At 40.9% G+C, this 27,146-nt stretch overlaps 1 protein-coding gene across 4 annotated transcripts in view; it reads right to left on the bottom strand.

The window, feature by feature from the left end:
• Nucleotides 1–27,146, bottom strand: part of TGFBR2 (transforming growth factor beta receptor 2) — an 85,057-nt gene that overhangs the window by 25,307 nt on the left and 32,604 nt on the right. For all 4 annotated transcript variants that reach the window (XM_053598930.1, XM_053598932.1, XM_053598933.1 and 1 more), the window contains 2 exons: nt 22,881–23,049; nt 17,898–18,088 (listed from right to left, as the gene is read on the bottom strand). In XM_053598930.1, coding sequence (XP_053454905.1) covers nt 17,898–18,088; nt 22,881–23,049 — 360 coding nt within the window. The remainder of the gene's footprint in view (nt 1–17,897; nt 18,089–22,880; nt 23,050–27,146) is intronic.

Genomic DNA, 27,146 nt, shown 5'->3' with positions numbered 1-27,146 from the left:
TTGCAAATATGCATCTTTTTCCCACCTGCGAAGAAAAACTTTTTACATGAAGGAGAACCTGAAAATCGTTCTCATTTTTTCCTCAGAGCCTGTCCCAGAGCCTAGAACATATGGGGGGCTCAGCACATAATTGTTGAAATTCTGGAATCTTCCATAAATAGTAATAACATAAATCTAGATACAGCTCTGAAGGGCATTACATATAAGGGTGGAATTTATCCACAGTTCATAACCAATGAGGCTTTACACTACAATAGCAAATGTTGTTAGCCTAGGCTCCATAGAGTTCAGTGGGTCTGTGAATTTAAATACGCAAAATTTGCATGTTTTTATTTTCTCTAACCTTTACTTAAAAATCAACATTTCTGGCTTGGTGCCCATAACACAGTGGTTATACCGCCAGCTACATACACCAAGGGTGGGTTCAAACCCAGCCTGGGCCAACAAAACAACTGCAACAAAAAAAATAGTGGGGGATTGTGGCAGGCACCTGTAGTCTCAGCTACTTGGGAAGCTGAGGGGCAAAAGAACTGCTTAAACCCAAGAGTTTGAGGTTGCTGTGAGCTGTGACGCCATGGCACTCTACCAAGGGCGACATAGTGAGACTCTGTCTCAAAAAAAAAAAAAATAAATAACCTTTCCAAGTATTAGCTGTACCTGTGGCTTTGTCACCAGTAGAAAACAGGATTTTCATACCATGTTACATTTGTTGCAGATGTCCCAGCATACCTGCCCTCATCAGTTAGACATTTCATTTTTTTTTTTATTTCTACTACTGGATCTTGTTATTTAAAGCATTACTATGGAAACATATTTTACTGTATCACAAATTCATTCTTAAAATACTTGATCGCCATATTTCAGTGTAATTGGTTTTCTTTGAAATACTGTGTGTTATATTTCACACTTTTAAAGACATCACTCTGAGAAAGGAGCTCCACAGGCTTCACGCCTTCAAGAAGTCCCTGGCAAACACTCACAAAAGAGCAAAGCACCCTTGGTAGAGTGAACGCATTTGAGCTCTATCTAATCTGGACATTGCCAGAATGTCCTAGAAAAGATTTTGAGATTCATTCCTTTCTTTAGGAAGCTGGTAACTTGTGCCAAGGGGGGATCCGTGTGTCTTAATGTGCTGCGCTCCTCGCGGACAGTGTGGCTACCGTGAGAGCTTCTTCCTGGTGAGGATGGAGCTCTGCAGTGGAGCAGGAGGGGAAGCCTTCCTTTGAAATCTCTTAACAATAAGGAAGATAACTAACAAAAAATGCTTTACTGGGTTACACACTGAGTGATTCATCTTACAAACATCATCTCACTTTATTTCTTCAACAACTTTGAAAGTCAGATTCTGTTACACATACTACCCCTGTTTTACAGAGAAGGATACTGAGCCTTGGTTACTTCTACAACATTCTTGTTTACTTAGCAAATAAGTATCCGTAGTAAGTAAAAGTGGTCTCTAGCAGGTGCTCAATAAATGAAGGCTGTCCTTTTACTGTTACAGTTAACACAATGACTTGAGACAGGAAGCTCTTCCTTTCCTTCAGTATATCTCTCTTCAGCACAACTTCCTTCTTTGGATCTCAGCCAGTTGCATATATATGCTGTTGCTCTAGGTGAACGTGTTGGCATGTGAACAACTTGGTGGTTAGAATATCATCGTCAACTGTACAAGAATCTCTCTTGGTATGTGATTTTCGTTGGTACACTGATGCACCAAAGTGAGTGGAAATCATCTGTGTCCCTTTCTGTCGCTCAGATAAATTAATATCTTAGTAAATTTTGGCCCTAACCTCCTTTATTGAGTGGAAGAATTACCCAACTAATACAAATATTAAAGTAGGAGTCCATCTCTCAAATTCAGCTACGTGATTTGTTTTTTTATCGAGACATATTAGCTGAGACTCATTTTGCATTTTTGCAATTAATTTAATGTCTTTTCCACCAATTGACTTTTATTTAAAATTGTAAATTAGAGAGGTTCACTTTTATGTTTCTTTTAAAAATAGTGTTGGCATAACAAATGGCTTGAAAGAGGCTGAGAGCAATCTGTTTTCGTTGTTCCCTCTGTGCGTGTGTGTGTGTGCATGTACACACACATACTCAAGTTGTCAGAGACAACTTGTTTACTTTTTTTTTTTGAGACAGTCTCAAGCTGTCACCCTAGGTAGAGTGCCGTAGCGTCACAGCTAGCAACAACTTCCAACTCTTGGGCTTAAGGGATTCTCTTGCCTCAGACTCCCAAGTAGCTGGGATTATAGGCACCTGCCACAATGCCTGGCTGTAACTTGTTTACTTTTTAATCACTCCAGAGAAAAGTATACTGTAGGATTTCCCCTTTGAAGTTTTCTGCTAGGTTTTTTTTTATTTTTATTTTTTCTTTTAATGGTACACTAACATTTGTCTTTGGGAAATAAAAAAAGAAAAGGAGAAAGAACAAAAGAGAATTTGACATTTGTCTTTAAAAATATTTATTTATTAAGACTCTGACATTTTCAAATGGCTCTTTATTTGCAACTAAGTCTGGCCTCTCTATGTGGGACATATGTGGTTGGAAATTTTCAGCATTCCTAAACAGACGTCTAGATTGACTACTAGGAAGGTGACCTGGTGGTATGGGAAGCACAAAGGATTTGGAGCCATTCAGATCTGGGGGGGAAAGGGGCTTCACTTGCCACCTGAATCACTTCAGGTGATTTGAAGGAATCACTGTAACTCTTAATTTCTCACTCCTAAAATGGGACTAATACTTGGGATTTCTGAGCATGAAATGACATTACGTATTTGAAGTTCCAAGTAGAGAGTAGGTGCTCAAAAAAAATTAATTCTCCCTTCCTTATTTATTTCTCTTAGTAGTATTTGAAATAATGTACTTAGTCCAGAAGCAAGGCATGGCCTCCATAAATTATTATTCTGTTTTCTCTCTTGTAAAAAAAAAAAAAAAAATCCCTCCAAAATAAAGCACAGATACAGAAAAGTATATGAAACACACGTCTGCCTTCAGAAATTTTTATAAGATAAACACTCTTATAACTACTGCTCAGGTCAAAAAATATGACTTTCAAGCCACCTGAGAAGTCCCTTCATCTTCTCAACTCAATCACAGACCCCTTTCCCTTCAGCTTTAACCACTACTCCTGACTTTTATAGTTACTGATAACTTTTGATAACTTTTGTAGTTATCACTTACTATAAAAGTTCTTTTTTATTGAAATTGTTTTATCATCCTTATGTACATCTGTAGTTTTCTTGGTACTAATAATATGACTGACTATACGTGACAGAATCTGTTTCAGAATACTGTAACAAAAAAATCTTCTTACAATAAAAACACCAGAATTCTACACAAATATTGAATCAGAAACTAATCAACAATCAAAATAGTGTTGGCATAACAAATGGCTTGAAAGAGGCTGAGAGCAATCTGTTTTCGTTGTTCCCTCTGTGCGTGTGTGTGTGTGCATGTACACACACATACTCAAGTTGTCAGAGACAGTAGGAACAGTCAGACAAATCCACAAAGTCCCTCTTCAGCATAAATGAAATGTCCTGGGCTGTTAAAAGTAAGTGTCATGAAAAACAAGAAAACATACAGAAAGCCAAAATAATCAAATTAAATTTGTGGGTTCTTGCTGGATTCTGAATTTAAACAACAATAGACTGATTTGGGGAAATTTGAATATGGACTGTACATATGTTTATTTACATATATGTATATGTGCACATACGTGTATATGTGTTGGTGTGTTTGTATACACACACACAGAAGTCCAAGCCATGACACCGTACATATGCTTTACAACTATGGAAGTCAAAGATATTACTGCTATTTTCTGCATTTTTAAAAAAATTCTGTGGACATGTTGCAGGAAGAGTATCTTGGTGCTCTGTTATTTAAAGTTGCCAGACCAGCAGCATCAGCAGTACCCAGGAAGATAGCTGAAACACAGCCTCTCAACCCTGTCCTAAACTATCTAAATCTGCATTTAAAATTCTCTAGGCCCCATCCACTCATGCATGGATTAACACATTGTGGCATATGTAGACCACGCCATACCATGCACCATAAAAAGATGGAGACTTGTACCCTTTATGTTTACCTGGATGGAGCTGGAACATATTCTTGGTAAAATATCTCAAGAAAGGAAGACAAAGTATCCAAAGTACTCAATACTATTATGAAACCAAGATATAATCACCTACACTTTCATACAAATGTTAAAACACAACTATAGTCCAGAGAGAAGGCAAGAAGAAGAGGGAGAGGGAAGGGGAGGGGAGGGGAAGGCCGGGAGGAGGGAGGGTATTTGGTGGGACCTCACCTCAGGTGCACAATGCAAGGGAACATGTCAAAACTACTGAGTCAAGTATAAATGTCTTAACACAACAAATAAGTAAGTGAGGTGAAGGCTATGTTAACCAGTTTGAATTAAGCATTCCAAATTGTATATAAAATCAGCACATTGTACCCCATAAATGCAGTAATGTACACAGTTGTGATTTAATAAAAAAACAAAAGTTCTCTAGGTGATTCATTTCACACATTAAAGTTTCAGAGGCACTGCTTTAACAAAAATAGAGGATTGTTCTTTGTACTATACCACAGAGATTCTTCCCTTGTACAGGAAATTTTCTTAGTGAAATTGTTTGCAAAGCTGTGTTACAACAGTATTCGGTACTAGCCAGTGAGAAAAGGGTCCATGAGGATGTTCTAGTCAAATAATTGGTGGAGGAGTGCAGAATGAGATATGATTCCCCATCCATCATCCCAACAGAAAGCAAACAAATTCAGGCAAACAATAAAAAAAAAAATCATTTAAATTAAACAATACAAGGGCAGTTAAGTTCACTGGGTATACAGGATTTAATTTAACTTGGAGCATATTGACAGTGCTGCCTGACATACTGGACAGATTTTGAGAATAGTTTTTCCCAAAATGATGGAAGAAGGCTTCTCTCCAATCAATGTGATTGTTTATTCCATTGCACATAATTCAAAACTAAGTTACTCCTCACATCTCCCAACCCATTCCACAGTCTCTTTTGTAGTATTTCCTTCTTATCTCTCTCCCCAAAATCTTCACCTCACTTATTTATCCCCCTCCAATCCAGCGTAACAACCTCTTCTGTAATATTCCTGAGAGATAGGGGTATAATGTCTGGCTGAAAATGTTATAGTAGAGGGACACCACTCCCCTGTTATCATCCCATAATCAAATCAATATAGGAAACTGCAAATCTATCTGCATAAAATCTAAACATGGGAACAGTAAAAAAAATTATTCTTTATATTAAGGCAAATATAGCCTCCCTGTACTTCCATAATACTTCCTGGCCCTCATGCTTCTCTCTAGAGCAAAAGAAAACTAAATTATTCCTTCTTCTATGGGATGACAGCTCATAGCTACCGGGTGTTAAACCCATATCCCTAAATCATTTCTTTTTCAAGTGGAATATCCCTGCTTCCTTCAATTAGTTTTCAAAAGATATTTGTCAGACCCTAAAGACTGATATATTTATCAGACCTTCAAATCAGCCTGCCAGCATAGCACCCAATAAATACCAGTATCTTTTTTTCTAAGTGTGCAGTGACCTGTTCTCTGAAGCCATTCTTTTTTTTTTTTTTCCAGTCCCTTTTCTGTTGCCTAGGCTGAAGTGCAGTGGTGTGATCATAGCTCAGCATAGCTTCAGACACCCGGGCTCAAGGAATCCTTCCATCTCCCTCTTCTGAGTAGGTAGGACTACAGTCGCCTGCCACCATGTCCAGTTAATTTCTTTCATCATTATTTTATAGTTTTCAATGTATAGCTTCTGCAATACTTTGCTAGAGTCATAACTAAGTCTTTCATTTTTGAGGTGCTATTATAAATGGTATTGCTTTTGAAAATGTGAATTCTAATGTTCATTGCTAGTATATAGAAATACAGTTAATTTTTGTATATTGATCTTGTATCCTGTGGCCTTAGTAAAGTCATTTATTAATTCTAGGCTATTTTGGGGGTGAATAATTTGGAATTTTCTACATAAAAACAAAAACAATGTATCATTTTAATTCTACACACATTTTTTACCATTTATATTCCTCTTCCTTCCTTCCTGAATGTCTGTGATTTTATCTGATACCATTTCCTTATGCCTGTAGATCTTTGTTTTTTCTGAAGCCATTCTTGCTATTTAAGATTCTCCATGATGTATTTTGCTAGACCCACCTACAACACTTAGAATGTAATCTGTGCAGGGAAGATTACAATGGGACTCACACTTCCTCTTCTATGGAGTGCAATATAAGACTCTGGGCAGTTTGTTTTTTGTTGTTTTGATTCTTTCAGCCAGATCATCCTGATTTCAGAATGACCTTAACTCACCTCTAAACCCCTCCATGTTTATCCCATGAACAGATGCCCAGCCGGCCTTTTAATCGCAATTGACTGTTTGAACTTATATATCTGACTTTACATCCACCCGTTAAGTTTCAGAAAACTGGCCATTTCAGTCAATTAAAAACCTGATTTGGTCATTGCTGTGTTAGGCGTTTCTTCCACTGAGCTTTTCGTCTTTCTCATTCTAACTTAGATCACCAACTTCTGCTGCTTCTGCTGCTCTGACTTTACAGGGAAGGTGACCAATATCAACAGGGTGCCTACCAGATGCCAGGCTTTGTCCAAGAAGTGATGGCACGTTTGTCCCCCCACAGACAGAGCCTCAAGCCTGACAGTTGATCTTTTGGAGTAAGACTTTTTTGTTTTATTTTTCTCTGTGTTATACAGTTTCCTGACTACTAAGCTTGAGTTTTGTTAGGATTCCCCACTTGGATTCTTTTTCTGGCTGCCTGTCTGGATTATATCTTTTTCTCTGTCTAGAGTCCCTCATGTTCTCTCAAAAGCAGAGATGAATTTCCCATTTTAGTATCTTTTCCAACAGGAAGACTAGATGCTTTGGAAAAGCACAGTAATTATTCACTATCAATACTGTTTAGGTCACTAAAATACATCCTGTCTTGTTTCTGGCTTTCCATGAGGACCACAAGTTTCTGTAGTTCCTTCCCACCTGAGTATCTTCACCTCCTAAAACCATGCACACAGCCAAGGCAGTGGCCTCCAAACCTTGTCATCTAACCTTTTGAACACATTAAGCTTTAAAATGTGCTTTCTCTTACTGTATAATTTAATTATATATTTAGAACTTCTGATGCCTATTCCCAGTGAAACCTTTGACCTTATTCTGAAGTAATTGCTTGTAAATTATAGAAAACACAGCAATATCCTGTATGAAAGAATCCTGTTATTCCTCGGGGAGGGGTAATACAGGTGTGGGTGCGTTTTTCTTCCCTTCTAACTTTAGAAGGCTGAATTTTGGCTACTTCCTGCATTGGCTGCCATTTTCTAATTGTTACCATCACTTTCCAGGTTATACAGGGAACAAGATGAAAAATATAAAAAGATTTGGCAGAACAAACTGTCTTGCGTCCAGTGATTCCCATTGTTGGCTGCATCTTGGAATATCTTAGGGAATTAAAAAAAAAAAAATTCCTGATAATAGGCCCCAGACCAATTAAGTCAGAAACTGCAGGAGTAAGACTCAGTTAATGAGTAGTTTTTAAAGCTCCTCAGGTGTTCCCAATGTGCAGCCAAGGCTGAGAATGACAACATTAGCCTGGTGGGAGAAAAAGTTATTTTGAATAGGATGGGGCCCAGAAAGTGGAAGGAATTTTAATGATTCAATTTTGAATGGATTATTTTTGACACTGAAATGAAATATATCTTCTAATGAGGCAACAAAAGATGTGTGTGTGTATATTTAAATATATAAATGTATGTACACATTTAATGTAGAAAAGTAATGATTTATTTCTTCAAAGTTAGCTTTTAAAAAATAAACATAATAATTGATGGTAAAATTGGTATTTTACATAGCAGGCATCATACAAGAGAAATTTGGGATCAGAAAAGATTTTCTAAAGGCAAGTCAGCCAGACGTCCAAATGGTGGTAAAAGCAGCCTCTGGAGTTTACCAGGGCAGAAATGAAAGTCACTTTCACAGTGGTTGGCTAGCTCTCTGTTTTCTTCTCTGCCAGGATACTGGAACACTTGCTAAGTAGCAAGTCTCCGCAGACCCTTTCTGCCGTTGCCCATGGCTGTGGGGTTGATGGAACGCCTGGAAACCCCAGCGAGAGAGATGTGGGCCTGCAGAGGAATCCCCAGGACCTCACCACAACACCAGCAATCTGGATCCAATTGCTTTATTGGCTACTCATATCCAGTGGGTTGAATTCAAGACAATCTGTGTCCACACTGGATTCCACTCTGCCATGATTCACATCAGAATGAAGTTCTAGAGTATAAACATTCACAACCAGAAACCACATCTGTTCTCAATGCATCTTTGTTTACTTTGCTGCTTAGGGGAAAAATTCTAAAAAAGCAAGTTGCTTTGCCTTAAGTCAAGGCAAATGTTCAAATACATTCTCAGCTTCACTTGACTGAGTCACAATGCCCTCTAGAATATACAACCTTTATTATTTCCTTAGCCAGACACGGGCCATATTGACCAATCCAAAGTATGTTTCCTAACTGAAATTTGGTCACAAAGTCATCTTCAGTTCTGAGTCATCACCTCAAATAACTGATTTCTCAGGAATGAGACTAGTGACTTTAATCCATAATTTTCTTCCTCTTCTAACAACTTGTCTCAACCATATTTCCACACTTATTTTTTTCCTCTGCATGTAGACTAGACCAGAAAGCAAATCTGGTTTGTTGCTTTTGAAACAGAAATGCACAGCTGGCAACGCAGCTATTTTGAGAAGTGAGTGCACAGTTCAAAGGCAGCACACCCAGAATCCTCCAGAACTGCCAAAGCACCATTTATTCTTTTCATTTCTTATACATGAGAACTAAGCATTTCCCCCAAGAAGCCAGCTCCCTGATGCTGGAGCTGAATAAACACAAAATGAGATTTGAGAGAAAGAGAGCGTTTCTAAGTCTTCCCGTACTCAGGAAGCAACACAAGTCAACGAAATGTGTCAGGCAAGCAATCCATACACAGAATGGGCTTGCTGGGTGCTGTGCAGCAACAACACAAGGTCACAATGGGCCCAGAGGGAACCAGCTGGCTGAGATGTTCTGCTAGCAAGTTAAACATAGACAGGAAACCGCGTGTCTGATACTGTAAAAAAAATCATTTGTCTTCCTGCCAGAGTTAGGCTTGCAAACCAAAGAAGCTGTTTTCATTTAGAAGAAATTCTACAACAATGAGAGAGGAAAGAATGAAACTTTGTGGCTATGAGAAGTCCTCTTCTCTTCCCTTCTTTCAGCTTCTTAGATTAGAGAGTGTGCGTCACCATGCTAACTGCTAATGCCTGCACTAGCTTTCAGGTCAGCGATGGACACCATTGGGGGACAGCGTACATCTGATGGTCTGCTTCCCTGTGTAACCACATAGGTTGAAATTGGGGACAGAAGTGGATTCTGTAGTCCGGGTTTCTAAGATAGCTAGTTATAACTGATGTATTTGTTTATAGTCCTATCCTTTTCTTTTTTTTTTTAAAGAAGAAGAAAAAAGATCTCATGAAACCTAAAAATAGATATAGTGAAAGAAGATAAAAAAAAGTGAAAATAGAAGCTGGAGTTATAACAAATGGAATATAAATGTGAGAAAACAGGGTAAAAACAGGTAACCAAGCAAGAGTGATATGAATGTATATGCATGGCTCAGGTTGGACCCTAAGGTTTTCCAGCCATTGGAATTTAAGAGGGAAGTACAAAAGAAAAAGCCCACAATGATTTTGATCAGTGATTGGCCTGAGATCTGCTTTTGTAAATGAAGTTGTACTGGAACACAGCCACGTCCAATAGCTTATATACTGTCTGTGGCTGCTTCCCCAGCCCAGGTGATTAGCTGCTACAGAAGACTCTATCCCATGCAAGGCTGAAAATATTTATTATCTGGCCCTTTACCAAAAAAAATGTTTGCAGACCTCTGCCTGATATACTTCAAAGAGTCCTTAAGATCAGAAGCAAACAGCTCCGCAAGAGAAGAGCATCTTTTTAGGGCAGAGAGCTGAAATACATTTCTCCCAGTTTCCTCATGAGGATGACGATACAGCTTAGTGAACAGCATCCCCAACATCCTTTACAGTCAGCATATACCTCTGAGTCACAGGACTGCTCCTGACAAATGGCGCCTCAACACAGTTCAGGCGAAGGAATTTTCAGAAAGGAGAATACTTAATATGAGCACAAAACTGCTCACTTATCTGGATAAGGCCAAAGTTAAGATATTTGAATCTAACAGGATAATAGTGACTACACCTAAAATTTGTTAAATATTTGCTCTATGTCAGGCACTGTGCTAAATTCCCTAAATAAACACATTTATTCATCCTCAAAATAATCCAATTGAAGGCACTCATTATTTCTAATGCCATTTTCAGAAGGGAAAACTCAGGCAAAGTAGTTCAAAGTTTATGAATGGATACGTTGGAATTTGAACTCAGATAATCTCACCAGGGAAACCATGCTTTTATCCCTTACCCTATATTGTCTTCTCAAAAGATGAGTGTCCTGCTGATCAGTATTTATGGACATCATTCCTCACAGAGAGGGGACAGTATATTCTGAGGCTGTATCTCTCACCTACGTCTATTTGAACATTAAGTCTGGGCTGCCATTCAGCCAACAGAACAGGTGGCCTCTATGTAAGGAGTGCAGTCAGCCTCCTGTGGCTGTAAGACTGATGAAAAGCACACACACCCCTGCCGCCTGCCATAGGAATGTGGAAGGGTGAGGGTATTTCTTAAAGAAAAGGCAAGATTTCCATCTAGATTTCTCTATGGTCTACCTAAAAGCAAAAGGTAGGGAATCAACTGTGAGATGCTGGGAATTTCAAGCTACTCTCTAGAGAGGACCCACTTCTTGGTCATTAAAATGAAGTTTGGATAAGCCAATTTCATAGGTTTAATTTCAGCATAAAATGGTAATAATTCCATGAAACAAGACAACACACCTCAAAGTGGTTAGCAATGGTGAGCACATCCAGAGTGGGCTCCAATCTGGGCTGAGATGGTCACTACTATAGTTCCCTGAGTTCCCCCAGCCTGGGCCACAGGCATGGTGCCACCTGTCTGCACTGCATTTGAGGAAGGGGTGGGCCCCTGGCCTTGTAACCCAACTGCTAAAAGTCTAAGACTTGAGTCGTATGTTAATTCCCTTTCCTACATGGCCATAGAGCCTCTCATTTTCTAGAATAAGCAGCTTAGCTCTCAGTCAGGAGGCAGGGTAGGATGGCCCGGATCCAGTCACTTGGGAACTGTCAGCAGCCCAGAAACACACCTGTCTTAATCCTCCAGGGGTTACCATCTTGTAGTCCATGCACCCAGCTCCAGCAGACGATTATAACAAAAAAGCTGAGGAGCAAACTGACTCAGGCCCACTGTTTTGTTTGCCACACTCCTCCTCCTCCAGGGGTTCCCAGGGCCACCAAACACCTGCATAGATCTAATCAGGATAATAGCCTGTAAAATACATCTTGAAAACATTCCTAAATGTCTTCTTGCTTTGGGAAATATTGAGGGACAGTCCCACAGATAAACTAATACAAATACAATAAACTAATATGAACACGATCATGATCACAGAAACAAAAGAAATGTTTACCAGAAAGGTGTCTTATTTTCCCTACATCCAGATCCATACCAGAACAACATATGGGGAGTCTATACATAAAATGAGCTTTAATCTCACTCCTTAAAAAGCCTGCATGTCACTGGCGAGTTCTGTCATACGAGCAGACTGAGTAAAGTTTATTTAGCTCATTTCCAAATGACCAAGTTTAAGATCAAACTTATTCCTCATGAGCCTGCTAGCCCAGCAAGTTCCTAGCAGAAAGTTAACAAGACCCCCGTCTCTGGTCCCACCACTGCCTTGAAGAGTTCACACCAGTGCTTCTTACACTTCAGTGTGCAAAAAAAGTGACTGAGGACATTGTTACAAGCAGTTGCAGATGCCTCAGGAGTGGGTGGTGTGAGGTTGTACGGTTCTATCAAGCTGCCCGGCCACGCCACTGCTGCTGGTCTGCATACACTTTCCGTAGCAAGGGTTTTCCCTACTCTGAAGAAGTGTGTTCTCTGGCATAGAGTGTTCTCCTTAACCACGGGAGGAAGGAGGAAGGAAGGAGGCATCTTCTGTGTGTCAACTACTGTGCTGGACACTCCCAACTACCATCTCCTCAAATCCCTGCATCGACCCACAGGCACTAGTGCTAGTTGGCCAACGGTGGCAGGGCATTCAAAGAGAAAGCCTCATGGCTGTAAGCAAGGTTTCCGTGGAAAAAAAAAAGAAGAAAGAATGAATCCCTTTGGCAAATGCAGAACTGCGATTACCCTAATTACTTATCTGAAAGGCACTTGTGAGTCGTTCCAGTTTTATTTAGCTGCTTCCTGCTGTGATTCTGAGTCAAAACAGGAACAACGTGCCTAATTTGTAATATTATCCAACAATGTCAGGGATGTGGTTACCTTTGATTAGAAATTCTAGACCCAGCATGCTCCCCTTTCCTCTGTGAAGGCATGTGGAGAAAAAGAGAAACTGGATGAGGCAGGGATTCAAGCAAAGCAAACCTTGCAGTGTGATATCGAAATGTTCTGTCCGTATAATGGTCAAAACTCAACTAAAAAACCTCAAAGTTAGAACAAACCAAAGGGTAAAGAGACCTGGTTTCCCGCATTCAGACAGGTCTAAGTCCCCAACCCCATGAAAAGCCCAGATACTACTAACAGCTAACACTTAGTGACAGCATACGATATGCCAGACACTTTGGCAAGCACTTTAAATTTATTTATTAATCTACTCAATCCTCGCAACACCTCCCACAACTGTTGTATTCCATTTTACAGACGAGAGGACAGAAGCACAGAGATGTTAGGTCACTGGCCTACAGTAGCAGAATTAAGAGAGCAAGAAGAAGAATAAACTGTATGTAAGTTACATATCTGTGTATCTGTGTATCTTGTACTAAAAGTTAACATCATCTCTGGGTTAATGGAATCTCCATCAAAAGGAACTGTGTAGGCTGGATGAAATGCCGTAGGTTAGGCCCGAAATTCAGGAGACCATCTCTGGCTCTCATCCTTGAGCATCACACTAGACTGTTTTTCTTTTCTCTCTCTCTCTCTTTTTTTTTTTTTGGCCGGGGCTGGGTTTGAACCTGCCACTTCTGGCATATGGGGCCAGCACCCCTCCTTTGAGCCACAGGCGCTGCTCTAGAAACACAGCAGAAATCATCTCTCTGCTCAGTGCTCTGCAAACTGAATGTCTTTATGCACTTGAAACCCATTTATGAAATGAACAAAACTGAGTGTTTGCGTTAGATCCTTAAAGGTTCAGTGAGAGATCGAGAACTACTTCATGTCATTGCAAAGTGGGGATGTCATCTGGAAGTAAACAGCAGCTGTTTGCTCAGGATCCCTTCCTCTCCCACATCCTGTGTGGGCTTTACTCCTGGTGCCTGTCAAGGGTGTGTCTGACTGACAGCTGTCCCCAGGCCATCAATCATGACCAGTCCAAACAGCTCTCTCTTCCAAGTGGCATTTTATGTGTTGGTGAGTATAGGGGTAGACATGGACTTCCTCAGCATTCTACACAGAATCTTCAGAGATGGTGGGGGGAGTGATGACTGTTAGAGAGCAGCTGTGGAAGCACAACTTGTTTTATTCTAGTTATTCCTCCACTGCCTGCCCTGGGCCACTGTCGGGAGGCAGGGGACCAACATGAGGCCCCAGGGGGGAATTCAGGGGCAAGGGTAGGGACCTAGCTTTCAAGAGAAAATCAGCAAGGTCTCTTTAACACTTTGATGCTACAACAATAGCAACACCTTTCTGGCATCTCTATGTCTCAGCTTAGTATATAGGGCAATAGAGGAGGGCTTCCCCATCCCTTCACCCTCAGTTCTGCACAGCAGCCCCTGAGGCCCCTTGGGAGGCAGCTTTCAAACCCCCTGATAGGGAAGCAAGCCTCTGTGAGAGCCTGGAGACAGTGAGCTATCGCCCCAACTTGCCACTAACTAGCTGAGTCACGGCAGGCAGGTCACTTAACTTCTGTGTTCCCATTTTTCCTCCATCAACAACTCCAGCTAGTAGTCTAATCTCTTTATTGAAACTTAACAGGATCATCTCGATGCACCTTCCAGGTGTTTTTTGTACATTCTCATGTATAGAAAAGAAAAGTACCTCAACAAGATGATCAAGACCATAGGCATAGAAGCCACTGCTACAAGCTGACCTCCAGGAGCCTGAAATGGGTGGAGATGGGAAGGCCAGGAGCTTAAATGTGGGCCCATTCTCCCCTGAAACCATCTGCCAAGCCTCATATCACTCACTGCATGGTATACAGACAAGCTATGTGCAGCGGCAGAGAAAATTTAGGGTAAATGGTGCAGAGCTTTAACATTTGCTCTCCTTCTTTGTTAGACTCTGCTTGCATGTCTGTAGGGGCAGGGGAACACAGTAACATCTTGGCATCACAGGCTGGGGTACATTCTTCAGAGATGCCCATTATTCAGAGGATTGAGGTCATGTCCTTCCTCAGAAAGTATTTTAATTGGAACTCACAACATGTAGATAGAAAACACCAAGTTTTAAAAATGAAACTAACAACAGGGACTCCACCTAACAAATGCAAACGTTGTAACCTAATTGTTTGTACCCTCACCTTAATATGAAATTTAAAAAAAGAATATGAACTATGTAATAATAAAATCTATTACTTGTAAAAAAAATGAGACTAAAATTCCCAGGGGTAACCACAAAAGGGCATGAGGAAACTTACTGTGAGTCATGGAAATCTTCTCTATTTATTATGATGGAAGTTATATACACTTGTCGCAATTCAGCAAACTGCTCTTTTTTAAAGGGTAAATTTTAGTTTACGTAAATTATATGTCAATGCATCTGACTTTTAAAAAACCTCAGTGATACGCTTTATCCAATTTAGGGGTATCCACAACTCCATGCAGAAAACTCTGTCTGGAAGAATGGATGATCAACTTTTAATAATGGCCCTGAGGGATGGAGAGATTGTGGGATGAACTGAAGGAAAGATTTACTTTTCTGTGTACCTTATTTTGTATCATTTGAATATATTTTCATGTGTACCTATTATCTGTTTAGAAAGACAGAAAAAGATATGGAAAAATAAAGAGAAAGAAGGAAGTAAAAAGAAAGAAGAAAGGAAGAAGGGTAAAAAAACCTTCACAGGTTTTGTGCCATACATCACCCATTACAAATCCTAGCTCTGACACTCACTGGCTGTTTGATCCTAGACAAAAGTTAAATTTCTCTAAGCTTGATTTTTCTCATGCATAAATGGGGATGCTAACAGCGCCTACCCTCATGGGAGGGCTACAAGATGAAATCAGGTCCTGGCTTGCAAAGGACTGGGGACCCTACACAGCAACAGTAGGTCTCCTCTGAATACTGGCTACCAGTATTAGGACCACTAGAAATGAAGATGTACACTTAAAGAGATAATTCTTGTGACTCAACTTTTCTTACCCATTTAAGTAAAGAATGGAAGGTGCACATAATTATCATTCACGTGTGGCTGCAGATCAGAAATCTGGCAATGAGAACAGTCCCGATAATGGAGTAGGAATAATCCAGCACAACACACCCCATAGCCTTTGTGTTTGCCATCCTGTTTGAGTTGGTGTGGAGAAAGAAAAATGATTGGAAGACTTTTCATTCCTCGTTATAAAGAAGAGATGGTGGCAGTAAGAGGAGAAAAGGAACACACAAGGTTGCTCCTAATATCTGCTGTTTTAGGTGGGGGGAAATAACCTATGGCAAAGAAGAGAGATGCTTCAAAAGCAAACACCATCCACCCACCTCCCCAGTGCATTTTAGAACACTCTGAAATTACCCAGACATTTGAGTCATCAGCTGTGTGGGGTTCCTGAGTTGTACAGTGAGAAAGTGTCTTTATGCTTAATATGGCATTTCACGAGGAAAGAAAATAGTCTGAAAATAAATAAGAGAGAAACTACGATAGATGCCCATGATTATCACCTCACTTGAAATACTCTGACAGTGAGAGCTGAAGTCATTAATAATCTGAAGGGCTTGTAGTAAAATACATATCCAACTTTCAGGTCAGTTATCAACTGAATAGGAGGGAGGAGAGATTTTACGAAGTGTTGCCCCGATAAGACATGCATATCTGCCTTCAGTTCACTGAGAAGTTGATGTAGGTGAGGAACTGGACAGGAAAAGAGAGAGACTGGGAGTAGCTGAAGGACACAGAGACAGAAAGAGTTGGACGTGGGTGCTTCTGGGCACCCAACACAAAACGTGAGAACATATCATCTCCCACAGTTGGGACACTCGTGGTAGCAGGGATAGTGTGTAGACCTGGCCCTTGTGTTTCAAAAGAATGTTTTATTAAATCAGATCTATTTTTGACTAAAGTAATCTTTCCCCACTCTGAATTTATGTTCCTAGAACACAGAGAATATTATTTACGGTATCAGACTGGCAAAACTGAAAGACATATTCATCACCATTGTTGGGGAAGGTCCATGGAAATCTATATGATCACATATCTTTATTGGAAGGAGAATAATTTAGTAGTGGTTATTCAACTTTAAAATATGTGCAACTTCAAATCCAGAAATTTCACTTCTAACAATCTACCAGAAATATTAGCACAAATGTATAAGAGGCACTCAATGCAGCATTAAGTGGAAACTGGAGATAACTAAATAAGCCACCAACAGGGGAATAATGAGATCAGTCATGAAAGATGATATATATTACGGAATTCTACACTACAATTAAAAGATGCACAGTGCATCTATTTATATTAGCTTGTTAAGAAGGAAATGTAAAATGCGTTGGATAAAAAAAGGGTTGCAAAATACTATTTGTAGTATGATCAAATATTTGCATTGAAAGATGAACAAATGAATGGAATGGATGGAAGGATGGAAGATAACTGTAAAAAGGGAAGAAGTAAAGGAGAGAGGTGGGGACTGAGGAGAGAGAGTGAGGATATGAATGAATAATAGAGTCATATGTACATCCAACAAACTGTCAATATAGATTACCCGCTGGATCAGAAATGAGGGGCTGAGAGAAATGTACTTTCCTTTTTAACTTTCACTGACAATTGGTTTGTTTGATTTTTGATAAGGAACATATATTACTTTTGTAATTAAAAAAAAAAAAAACTACTGAATAGTTTTCTAAATGGAGGGAATAGTGTGTGCCTTCCTTTCAAGCTGAGGGAAAGCTGAATTTCAAAGATAGAGGTTAACATTGAATCCGGATTCCCCCTGGCTTCATGGGTAAATTCTGGCTCACTATTTTCCCTCTGCGTTTCAAATTTTTTTCTCAAATGGGACTACTAAAGAAAAAGTCTAGGAATGTGTATATAAATCTACTTCAGTTATAAATAAAGTTGCCCTTTGGGGTCAAACATCCCCCCTCCAAATCTCTAGACTAGTGGTTCTCAAATTGTAGTCCACCAGAATCACCTGGAGGGCTTGCTAAAACACGGTGTTTCTGATTGAGTTAGTGTGGGGCCTGAGAATCCGAATTTCTAACAAGTTCCCAGGGAATATTCATGCTGGCTGCTCCAGGGACTGTACCTTGGGAACCAGTGTTCCAGGTGAAAGAAACTATTTGGTAAGGACAAGTAATAACGTGAGCCCTGGTAAACGAGATTTGATAAGGACCAGAACCAATCCTGCTACATCCTAACTGTTCCTTCCCCCCAGGCGAATGGGTTCCTAATCCATTCTCCAGCATCAGCTACAGAAGGATGTGCCCTAGGAGACTAAAAATGAAGGCTGCGAAGCATCTACACAGAAAGTGTCCAGCTCCTATCCCCTCAGAGAAGAAAACTCACCTTCTGAGAAGATGATATTGTCATTGCACTCATCAGCACTGCAGGAACACATGAAGAAAGTCTCGCCAGACTTCTTTTTTTCCTTCATAATGCACTTTGTAGAAGCAGCATCTTCCAGAATGAATTCATGGTAGGGGAGTTTGGGGTCATGGCAAACTGTCTCTAGCGTTATGTTCTCATCATTCTTTCTCCTAGAGTGCAGACGTTTGTTTGGGGTGGGGGAGGAGAAAAAGAAAGAAAGAATGAATGGCAAGGTCTCCGGACAAAAGGCAATTTGGACTATTTTTCCTTCATGAAGCTCTTGCTAGCAAAGGCTCTTGCTTCCCTGTTCTCCAACATTAGCAGGTTGGCCTCTAGTCTCCGCTCATTTATGGTTTTCCACTTTTTCCACTCATTTATGGTTTTCCTTTGCTTATTCCCAGAACCCACTTATGATTATAAATATAATGGTGTGCCTTGGGGGCAGTCCTGCTAGAGGATTTTGCACGTTAAATCTTAATTAAATCATTAAAGGGGAGGGCAAGGGGAAAAAAAGAACATTCCTAGGTACTCAGGATGATTTTCAACCTTCCATCCTGCATGTACTGCAAGGCTCTCATTGCCTCCCCAGTTTGTTTGGCAGGCTCTGTCCTGTCTGGCTAGTCTCATGGAGCACGCCTGGGGAAGCAGTCACAGTTCCTCTTTTTGGTTTGCTGGCCTCAGGGCACTGAGTGTGAGGGGGCATATTCCAGGTCAGCAGCTGGTTCTGTGTAGAAAAACGGGAAGAAACATCCCAGAGAAAGAATTGCAGCTTCCAGAATTACAGAAAGGATCAATAGAGGAAAAGGAATTAAAACATATGGGAGAGATTTTAGGGTTTCTTCATCTACAGTTTGATAAAGTATTTTACACTGTCATAAATCAATTACTGGTACATTTTGTATCCCTTTGCATGACTTATTTGGAGGCTAATTCAACTAAGAGCTCAAACAATCTCTGACAAAGCATTTTCCTTAGGTCTAAGGAAATGTTCAGTTGGCACTAAATGTAATTACTTTTTAAAACAACACAATTAATATCCACTATCATAATTGTAAAAGCCCAAATAAAACTCTGGCATCCTTGGAAAAGGGCAGCACCTCTGTACCCTCTTCCCTCTGCTCTCACGTGAACGTAGCATCTAGAACAGTGGTTCTCAACCTTCCTAAGGCTGTGACCCTTTAATACAGTTCCTCATGTTGTGGTGACCCCCAACAATAAAATTATTTTTGTTCCTATGGTTGGAGGTCACCACAACATGAGGAACTGTATTAAAGGGTCGCAACGTTAGGAAGGTTGAAAACCACTGATCTAGAATGACTTTGTGCAACACCAAGTTAGTCTGACACCCTCCTTCCCTTCTCTGCCCTTTTCTGATGCAAAGTACTTGTCTGGAATGGTATTCTCTGTGTCCAGAGGGGGAGCTCAGGCAAGGGGTAATTTGGTCAGGTTAGTTGTACTAGTGTAATCTTCCATGAAAAGGATTCTGAGCACCACCCTTTCCCCCACCCTCCCACATACAAGCTCAATGCGGAAGGTGGGCTGGAAGCAAAAAGCAGCTAAGAAACAGCTTTCACCTAGAAAAGAAGTAGGGCATCCCCAGGAGAGAGGGAGAGCAACTCTGAGTACTTCCTTCTTAGCGCTTAATTCAAGGACACTAAACAACAGTATGTCAATAAGAAGATAGTAAGAGCCCAACCAGGACTGGGGCCGGCGTTTACAACATCCACATAGCCCGGACTTGCCCCCAACATAGGCACATATGCCCATTTGTGAAAGAGCTCAAGGATTCCTGAACTACAACTCCAGAAGGCACAAGCAAAGTAAGCCCTGGGGAAGTGGGTTCCTGCTGGTACAAGAACAATAGTCAGAATACTTATCCTAGAATGGCTACTAGGTCATCAAATGAAACTAAATGAAAGTTAGATGACACATCTTAACCCCAAAGCTACTGAGCAGTCTTTGTAAAAGTTGTGGCCATAGAAAAAGAGCCCCTCCCTTCCTGCCCCTGTAGTTGTGTCTGTGCGTGTGTATGTGTGAGTGTAGGTTGCTTTTGGTTTGGGGAATAAAATGAAGACATGCTGAGTCTTCTGCACTCCTGGGGCAAGCATGGTCCCTTTTCTCTGTGAACCTTCTAGAGGCCAAACAAGGAACTGTGAGCCATGAAGTATGGCTGCTCTATAATTACTGGGCCTCTTGTATTCTACCTCCCAGATGCCGAGAGGACTAAAATTGCCCAGAGAAAACAACTACGATACTTGGGCCTGGGTGAAGTCTGTAACTGCTTTCTCCACTCACTGCTGTAACAGTGCTTTCTACCAGGAAGAGCTGACTTTTCAAAACTCTTCCGATCTAGCTGAGCATAGAAAGGGTAAATACAATGAAGTAAATATACACTTATTTTTTTTGTCCTCCAACATTTACTCTGAGCCACTGAACAGGATGTCAATATTTATTAAAAGAAGAACCACCATAATAATTAACTTTGGTTTTAAAATATTTCGGTCCTTGGAAGAGTAGGCATTGTGCATAGAATGGAGTGCACAGTCAACATTAGACAAATGAATGAATGTATCGACGAATGTACGAGAAGAACAGCAGAACGGATAAAGCACTGGAACCCACAGCCATAGCAGAGCCTTTCAATTACCATGTTTGGCTGCTTTTACAGTAGCTGCCTTGGTCTGGCTTTCCTAGAAGCAGACTGAGGCTGTGCAGGAGGTTTGCAGAGATGCAGCTGCGAGGGATCAAAGGAAGCAGCATTGCACAGGAAGAGAAGCCAAACCGCTAAGGAGGGGGTAACAGAGGCCTCAGCCACCCCAGGGAAGCTCTGAAGCTGAGATGCTTCTGCAGAGTTGTCCCAAACTGAGGTAAAGTGGCCCAAAGATGCTTGCTGCTCATGAAGAGGGTCCCAGGTGAATGAAGCAGCTCCTTCCAGTGGAGGAGAAGTCCCTGCAGAGGACCCTGGGGTGGTCCCCCAGCAGCCAGGAGTCCCAAGGAGGGAGTGCTTGGGTCTCACAGAGAAACCCAGAAGGCACACCACTACATGCACTAGACCACCCTTCCCACCAACACCCTGCTCTACAGTGGAATTCACCTTTGCCAAGACAGGTCAAAAGGATGTTCACCATATTTACTCTTTACAGGTAGGACACGGGGGAGACAGAGAGGCCTCCTCTCTCTCACATGTTCACATTTTTTGAGACTAGCAAAACCTCTACTCCAGAGGGACTCAATTCACATTCAAACATTTGGGCTTGCTTGGAATACCAGTCAGGAAAAAAATAAATCTTAAATAAAAGAGGCTGTATTGGGTAGCAGACGTAAGCTCTCACACCACAGTAGGCATTTAAGTCACCCTAGAGGGAAGCGCTAAGGCCACCTAGTCTGGTGTCTCAATCTTTCCTGCACTCTATGTGACACGTGGTCATCCAGCCTTGCCTGAACTTCACTTGACACTTCAGAGAAGGAAGCCTGTTCTCTGGTTGGGAAATCATGATTGTGAAAATGTTGAAACTTATGCTGAGCATGAGTCTGGCCTCTTGTAAATGTTATGGATCCTGCCTCACCTCGTCAGAGTTATGCAGAACACGCTTATTATATTTTCCACCTGAGAGCCTATCAATTTCTCTCAACAAAATGAATGTCCTCTCTTCATTGCACTAACCCTGTCTAATTGCCTAAGCCATTCCTCGGATGGTTTGCTTTCTAAACCTCTAACCAATGGTCCCTCTCCTCTGAACATATTCTTTGTCAAAAATCTCTTCTTCAAAAGCATTGCCTAGAACTGGGCATACATCAAACACGCAGGTACAGCAGGCCATCGTGACAAGTCTTTGCTGTTAATATTCCTTTAGTACATTCCTGGTATATACAGAATGCAAGGTTTCCAGATATGTCAACAAGGCTAAATGAAGAAAGTCGCAAAAGGCTTCTTCCCCCCAAAACAGGGAGAGATATTTAGGTTTGTATTCTTGTTTTCCAACTGGCCAGAAGACACATAAGCTAATTAAAAAAAAATAGCCAATAAATTAAAAACATCAGAATAAGTCTGCAACATGAACATGTCATATCTCATTAACTAATTTATACATTTTTATAAAATTAGGACGATTTTTTTTTTTCTTTTGGCCGGGGCTAGGTTTGAACCCGCCACCTCCGGCATATGGGACCGGCGCCCTACTCCTTGAGCCACAGGCGCCACCCAAAATTAGGACGATTTTAATGATCAAGGTTGTTTATCTCTTGCTCATGCCCCCAATCCATAATGATGAATCAATCAAATGACTCATGAGTATGCACTGTGTGTGCATAAAGAATTATGAGATGCGTATGTGTGTTGGAGGGAATGAGAGAGAAAGAAAGAGCTAGAGAGAGATAGAGTTATCAATACTGAGAGAGACCACATGCAGAGAGTGGAGAATCTGACCAAAAGAGAGAGATCTCACACACAGCCCAATGGTTATGAGTGATATAACCAGGGTTTTTCACTAAGGAACAGATTGCTTTCCTGGTTCTCTAAGTAGCTCCCCCATTTTAGGGAGGTGATTTTCCTTTCCAATAGCCAATCTTTCATCTCTCCTTCCCCAACATGGAGCTGAGATAACCTCAGAAGAACAAAGCTGTCACTGTGGGGTACTGAGGAGCTGTCAGTTAAATAAGTAGTAAGTGGCAAATCTCTCTTGTTGATACAAGGAAGGGTTTACATACTTATTATAAATACTAAGGAGCATCTAGTACACTGTCACACACACCTCAACGCATGTGTATGTATGTGAGAGTATACAGAACATCCCCGGAAACCACAGTTAACAATTCAAAGAGAGATGAGCTAAAGGAAAGAGAAATGGGATAAGTGTCTATTACACGTAGGGGATGGAGATAGGACGACTTTATGTACCCTGAGCATGCAATGCAACCTTTATAACACAGGAAAAGGAACAGTTTCTTAAAGGGCTCCCTTACCATACTGCCACGCAGACTTCCTGTGGCTTCTCACAGATGGACGTGATGCTGCAGTTGCTCAGGCATGACTTCTGGTTGTCACAGGTGGAAAATCGCACATCACAGAATTTACACAGTTGTGGAAGCTTCACTGCACCATTGTTGTCAGTGACCATTATGTCATTATTAACTAGGGGAAGAGGAAGATATATTAAATAATCATCCAACGTCTAGGAAGCCTGCCAATGAATTCCTGAAGACACAATGCAGTTTCAAACGACCTTGATATCGTGAGAATGATATGGAGAAAGGTAAAATAATTCCTTCACATCAGATTAGAATTCCCTCGTGGATGTAATTTGGAATAAAAGCCAACATGTGCTGGGGGGTGGTAGTGGTTGAGAAGCCTCTTGTTTTTGTCAGTGGGTATGATAAGCTTTGTTTTCTACAAAAACCTGTTACTCAATAAAGAAACAGATTGGCCCACTGCATAGCTCTGGATGCCGGGTACACAAAGAAAAGTACCCTTAAGGAAATTATAGTTCAGCTAGCGGAACAGACAAGAAAACAGACCAGGTCCAAGTAACCCAAAATAGAAGAAAACACAGAGGATGTGAAAGCTAGACAAGTGTCACAGCCTGGATGGGCACAGACAGGTCACAGCCAAGCAGAGTCATTACATACAAAAGATAGTGGGCAACTTAAAGGTGAGACCCTAGGTGGAGACTTTGCCTCCACCATCATTGCCCTGACCCAGTCCTGAAAGAGCTATAAGGGGCTGGAACTACTGACTTCCCTCTGTTGCTCTGAGGAAAACTGGTTGAGAGCCTCCCAGCCACAGTTCCACGCATTGGTGAGGTGTTGGAGTCCTCAAGGCAAATAAAGCCTGATTCCATCTCAAGGATGTGCCTCCCGCTGCCTCTGCAACCACATCCCTCATCACCATTAAGGGCCTTTCCAGGAAGAAGCCAAGTTCATTCCTTCCTCAGGCTTTTTTCACTTGCTATTACCTTTGTCTGGCTTCTTGCCATCTTTCTGATCTCTGATTAAATGTCACTTTTTCATCCTATACCAACCTTTAAATAACTAGCACAAACTATCTGGATCACATGCTTGCTTATAACCTGTTTATCAACACATAATCTCCATGAGCCTTTATCTGCCTCATTCATATGCTGTATCTTCAGTGCCAAAAAGAAAGCCTGTCATATAGAAGATATCCAAAAAGATTTATTGACTAAAATGAATGAACAGATGAAACTACATAGGCATGAATAGAAAGAGTTCAGGTATGGACCGGTATTACACGGGAACAGGATTTAGCACTTCTTCACTCAGTTTAGAGAGGAGTGTGATTATAAATGTGGTCCTCATTCACATTCGTTCAATAAAATATTGAGGACAAGCTTTTTTACATGCTGTGTGCTGAGAGGCAATAAAAAAAGATATAACACCCCATTCTCCACTTTTTTCTTTAAAGAGATCCATTTCTATTGATGAGGGTGGTAATTAAAGAAATAAGTTTGGAGAGTCTAAAGGAAGACAAGGCTACTAGGCACTCAAGCAGCAAACATGAATTAATGCCGATATATATGCTGGACCAGAAAGACGAAGCTCTTAGACTACATAGGCACTAGACTGGTCGCTGGCTCTTAAAAAGCAGAGAGATCCTTCCCCAGAGCACAAGGCTTAGAGAAGCCCGAACAAAACCTCCTCATGTCTTCCCCGTGTGAAGTGCGCTCCTGCCTAGACAGGACCAGCTTCCATGGCCTTCCATGGTTGCCTGCTGCCTTGTGAATTCCAGGTTTTCTGTCACTGATACTTTGCCCTGCAATTTTCTTTATAGCTTGGGCATAGCACCTGTTTCCTGGGTCTCTAAAAATATAAACACATACAAATTTAAGATCTACTTTCTTGTGGTGAAAGTAAATATAGAAGAAAAAAATAAACCCATTCATCCCTCTCAAGCCTCAAGTTCACTGCAGGAAGTATATTTTTAAGTAAGAAACTATTATGAAATTCTCAGTGTCTCCCAGACCAAGAGCTCTATGCTTAGCTAAAAATACAGGCAGAAATGCTTTCTGAACCTTGTGTTAAATTTGGGACTAACACAACAATGAATATATTATTTTCTACAATGGTTATATTTGAATCTGTCAACTAATGTAACCCTTCTGATTTCCCTAGAAGATATTACCAAAGCAAAAAGAAAAAACAATAAAAAGGAAAAGGGGAAACCCTATTTTGTTTATTTGATATGTGTATATATATATATACATAGAGAGAGAGAATGTTCTAGACAAATGTTTATTTGATGTTTAGACAGCTTTATTATTTTTAAATATAAAATCAGACCTCTATGACATGGAATTCGGCTTTCTAGCATTTTAGATTTTAGGCTAGATTAGTGATTATCAATTTTCAAGGGATGTTGAAATCAATCCTGTGGGGAGCTTTAAAAAATAATGAAGCCTGGGTCCCACTCTAAGATATTCTGATTTAACTATTCTAGGGGGTGGCCTGGACATCATAGTTTTTAGAAACAGCTCCTCAATAAAGTTAGAAGTTCCCTGTGAAACACATGCACCCCTAAAGAGGGATGATTAGTTCTTTTACACTCAAGAGAAAAAGCAATCCTTTTCTGGGATGGCCAATCCTTTTTTAGCAAATCTTTAGAAGTGTGAGAAAAGTGACAGGAGTCAGGAGTGATAAGACAGAAGTGAAAACAGATAAGACTGGTGCTGGCAGCCACAGATATGTGGACAAGTGTAAGTGGTTTAGGTTTGATGCCTGCAGAAATAATCAACAGGGAAGAGGGAGAAAGGACCACTGAATGAGAAGGAAGGGAGGGAGGAGGGAGAGAAAACAGAAGCCACCACCAGTCTGCACCATTCTGGGTGCAGAACCACCATGAACCCCAGGAGATGTGCAGGTGTGCTGTGCATGTGGGGAGGCTCAACCAAAGAAGACCTTTCTATTGAATTCTGCAGAAAGAAAAAAGACCCAAACATCCAACTGTAGTCCATCCTTGCAGGTACGGGTATATGGGGAGAAGTGGTGGTGTTTAATAGGACTTTACAAGTATCAAGCCCCGATTGTGTACTAGGAAAGGTTCTTCCATTATATTATCCCACATCACAAGTATCCAGGCAGGGAACACCTTATTTTTCTCCTCATTACAGCCAAAGCAACCAAAAGCCACCACTTCTAAGACCTGATCAACATTCGTTTCTTTTGAAAACCTTTGTACAGGACATGTTCACTACCAGCTAATGATTCCCTATTGGCTCACCCCATGAGTCTCCCCACCTTAATAATTCTGGCCAGCCCCCGATGTCATATCAATTTCCAATCTTCATCTTAAGGCAGCATTCTCATTTCAGGGGTCCTCAAACTGTGGCCTGCAGGCCACATGAAGTGGTGTGATTGTATTTGTTCCTGTTTTGTTTTGTTTTTTACTTCAAAATAAGATATGTGCAGTGTGCATAGGAATTTGTTCGTAGTTTTTTTTTTTAAACTACAGTCCGTCCCTCCAACGGTCTGAGGGACAGTGAACTGGCCCCCTGTTTAAAAAGTTTGAGGACCCCTATAGGCTCTCAGGTGCTTTGTGTACTGGTAGAATGGGTAGTTAAATTGAAAGGGCAAAGCTACTCAAACCTTTACCGGCCTCACCTAAGTTTGATAAAAGCCTTAAAAACTCACTGGGGGAGAGAACCAGGCACAAAGTTTTACTCATCAGTTCAGATAGTTCACAGACTCCCCAAGGCTTATAAACTCCAGCCAAAGAATCCCGAGCCAAACCCAGAACCCTCAGGAGTCACAGATAATATGCAAAGCGGTATGCTGCTAAACAGAGTGGGGTGGGGATGTGGGATGGGAGGGTGACAGTCATTTGCTGTATGCAACACCGATCTGTGCATCCCAATCCACAGGAGATGGTGCCATCCTGACTTCACATACCAAACCTCTCCTTACGTTTCACACATAATGTTTGAGAAGCCAAATTGAGTGGAAAAGTAAACACATATGTGTGAATAGCTAGGAATAAAGTCTTTAAATAACAATACACAACCCACCCAATTAACCCCAGAGTGAACCCTCACCCAGCTTCAAAATTACTTCTAGTCCAGGTTATTAAATGACTCTAAGGATCTTCAGCTAAGGTGCGTTGTATTAAGGCAATATACAGTCTGCCCTCCACATCTGTGGGTTCTGCATCTGTGGATTCAATCAACTGTAAATTAAAACTTTTTAAAAAAGTAAATGGCTATGGCTGCAGTGAACACA

This window comes from Nycticebus coucang, chromosome 8 (genome assembly GCF_027406575.1).
Source record: "Nycticebus coucang isolate mNycCou1 chromosome 8, mNycCou1.pri, whole genome shotgun sequence".
In the NCBI taxonomy this organism is placed as follows: Eukaryota; Metazoa; Chordata; class Mammalia; order Primates; family Lorisidae; genus Nycticebus; species Nycticebus coucang.
Note: the sequence above shows the minus strand (reverse complement) of the source record. Positions and strands in the feature narration are given on the sequence as shown.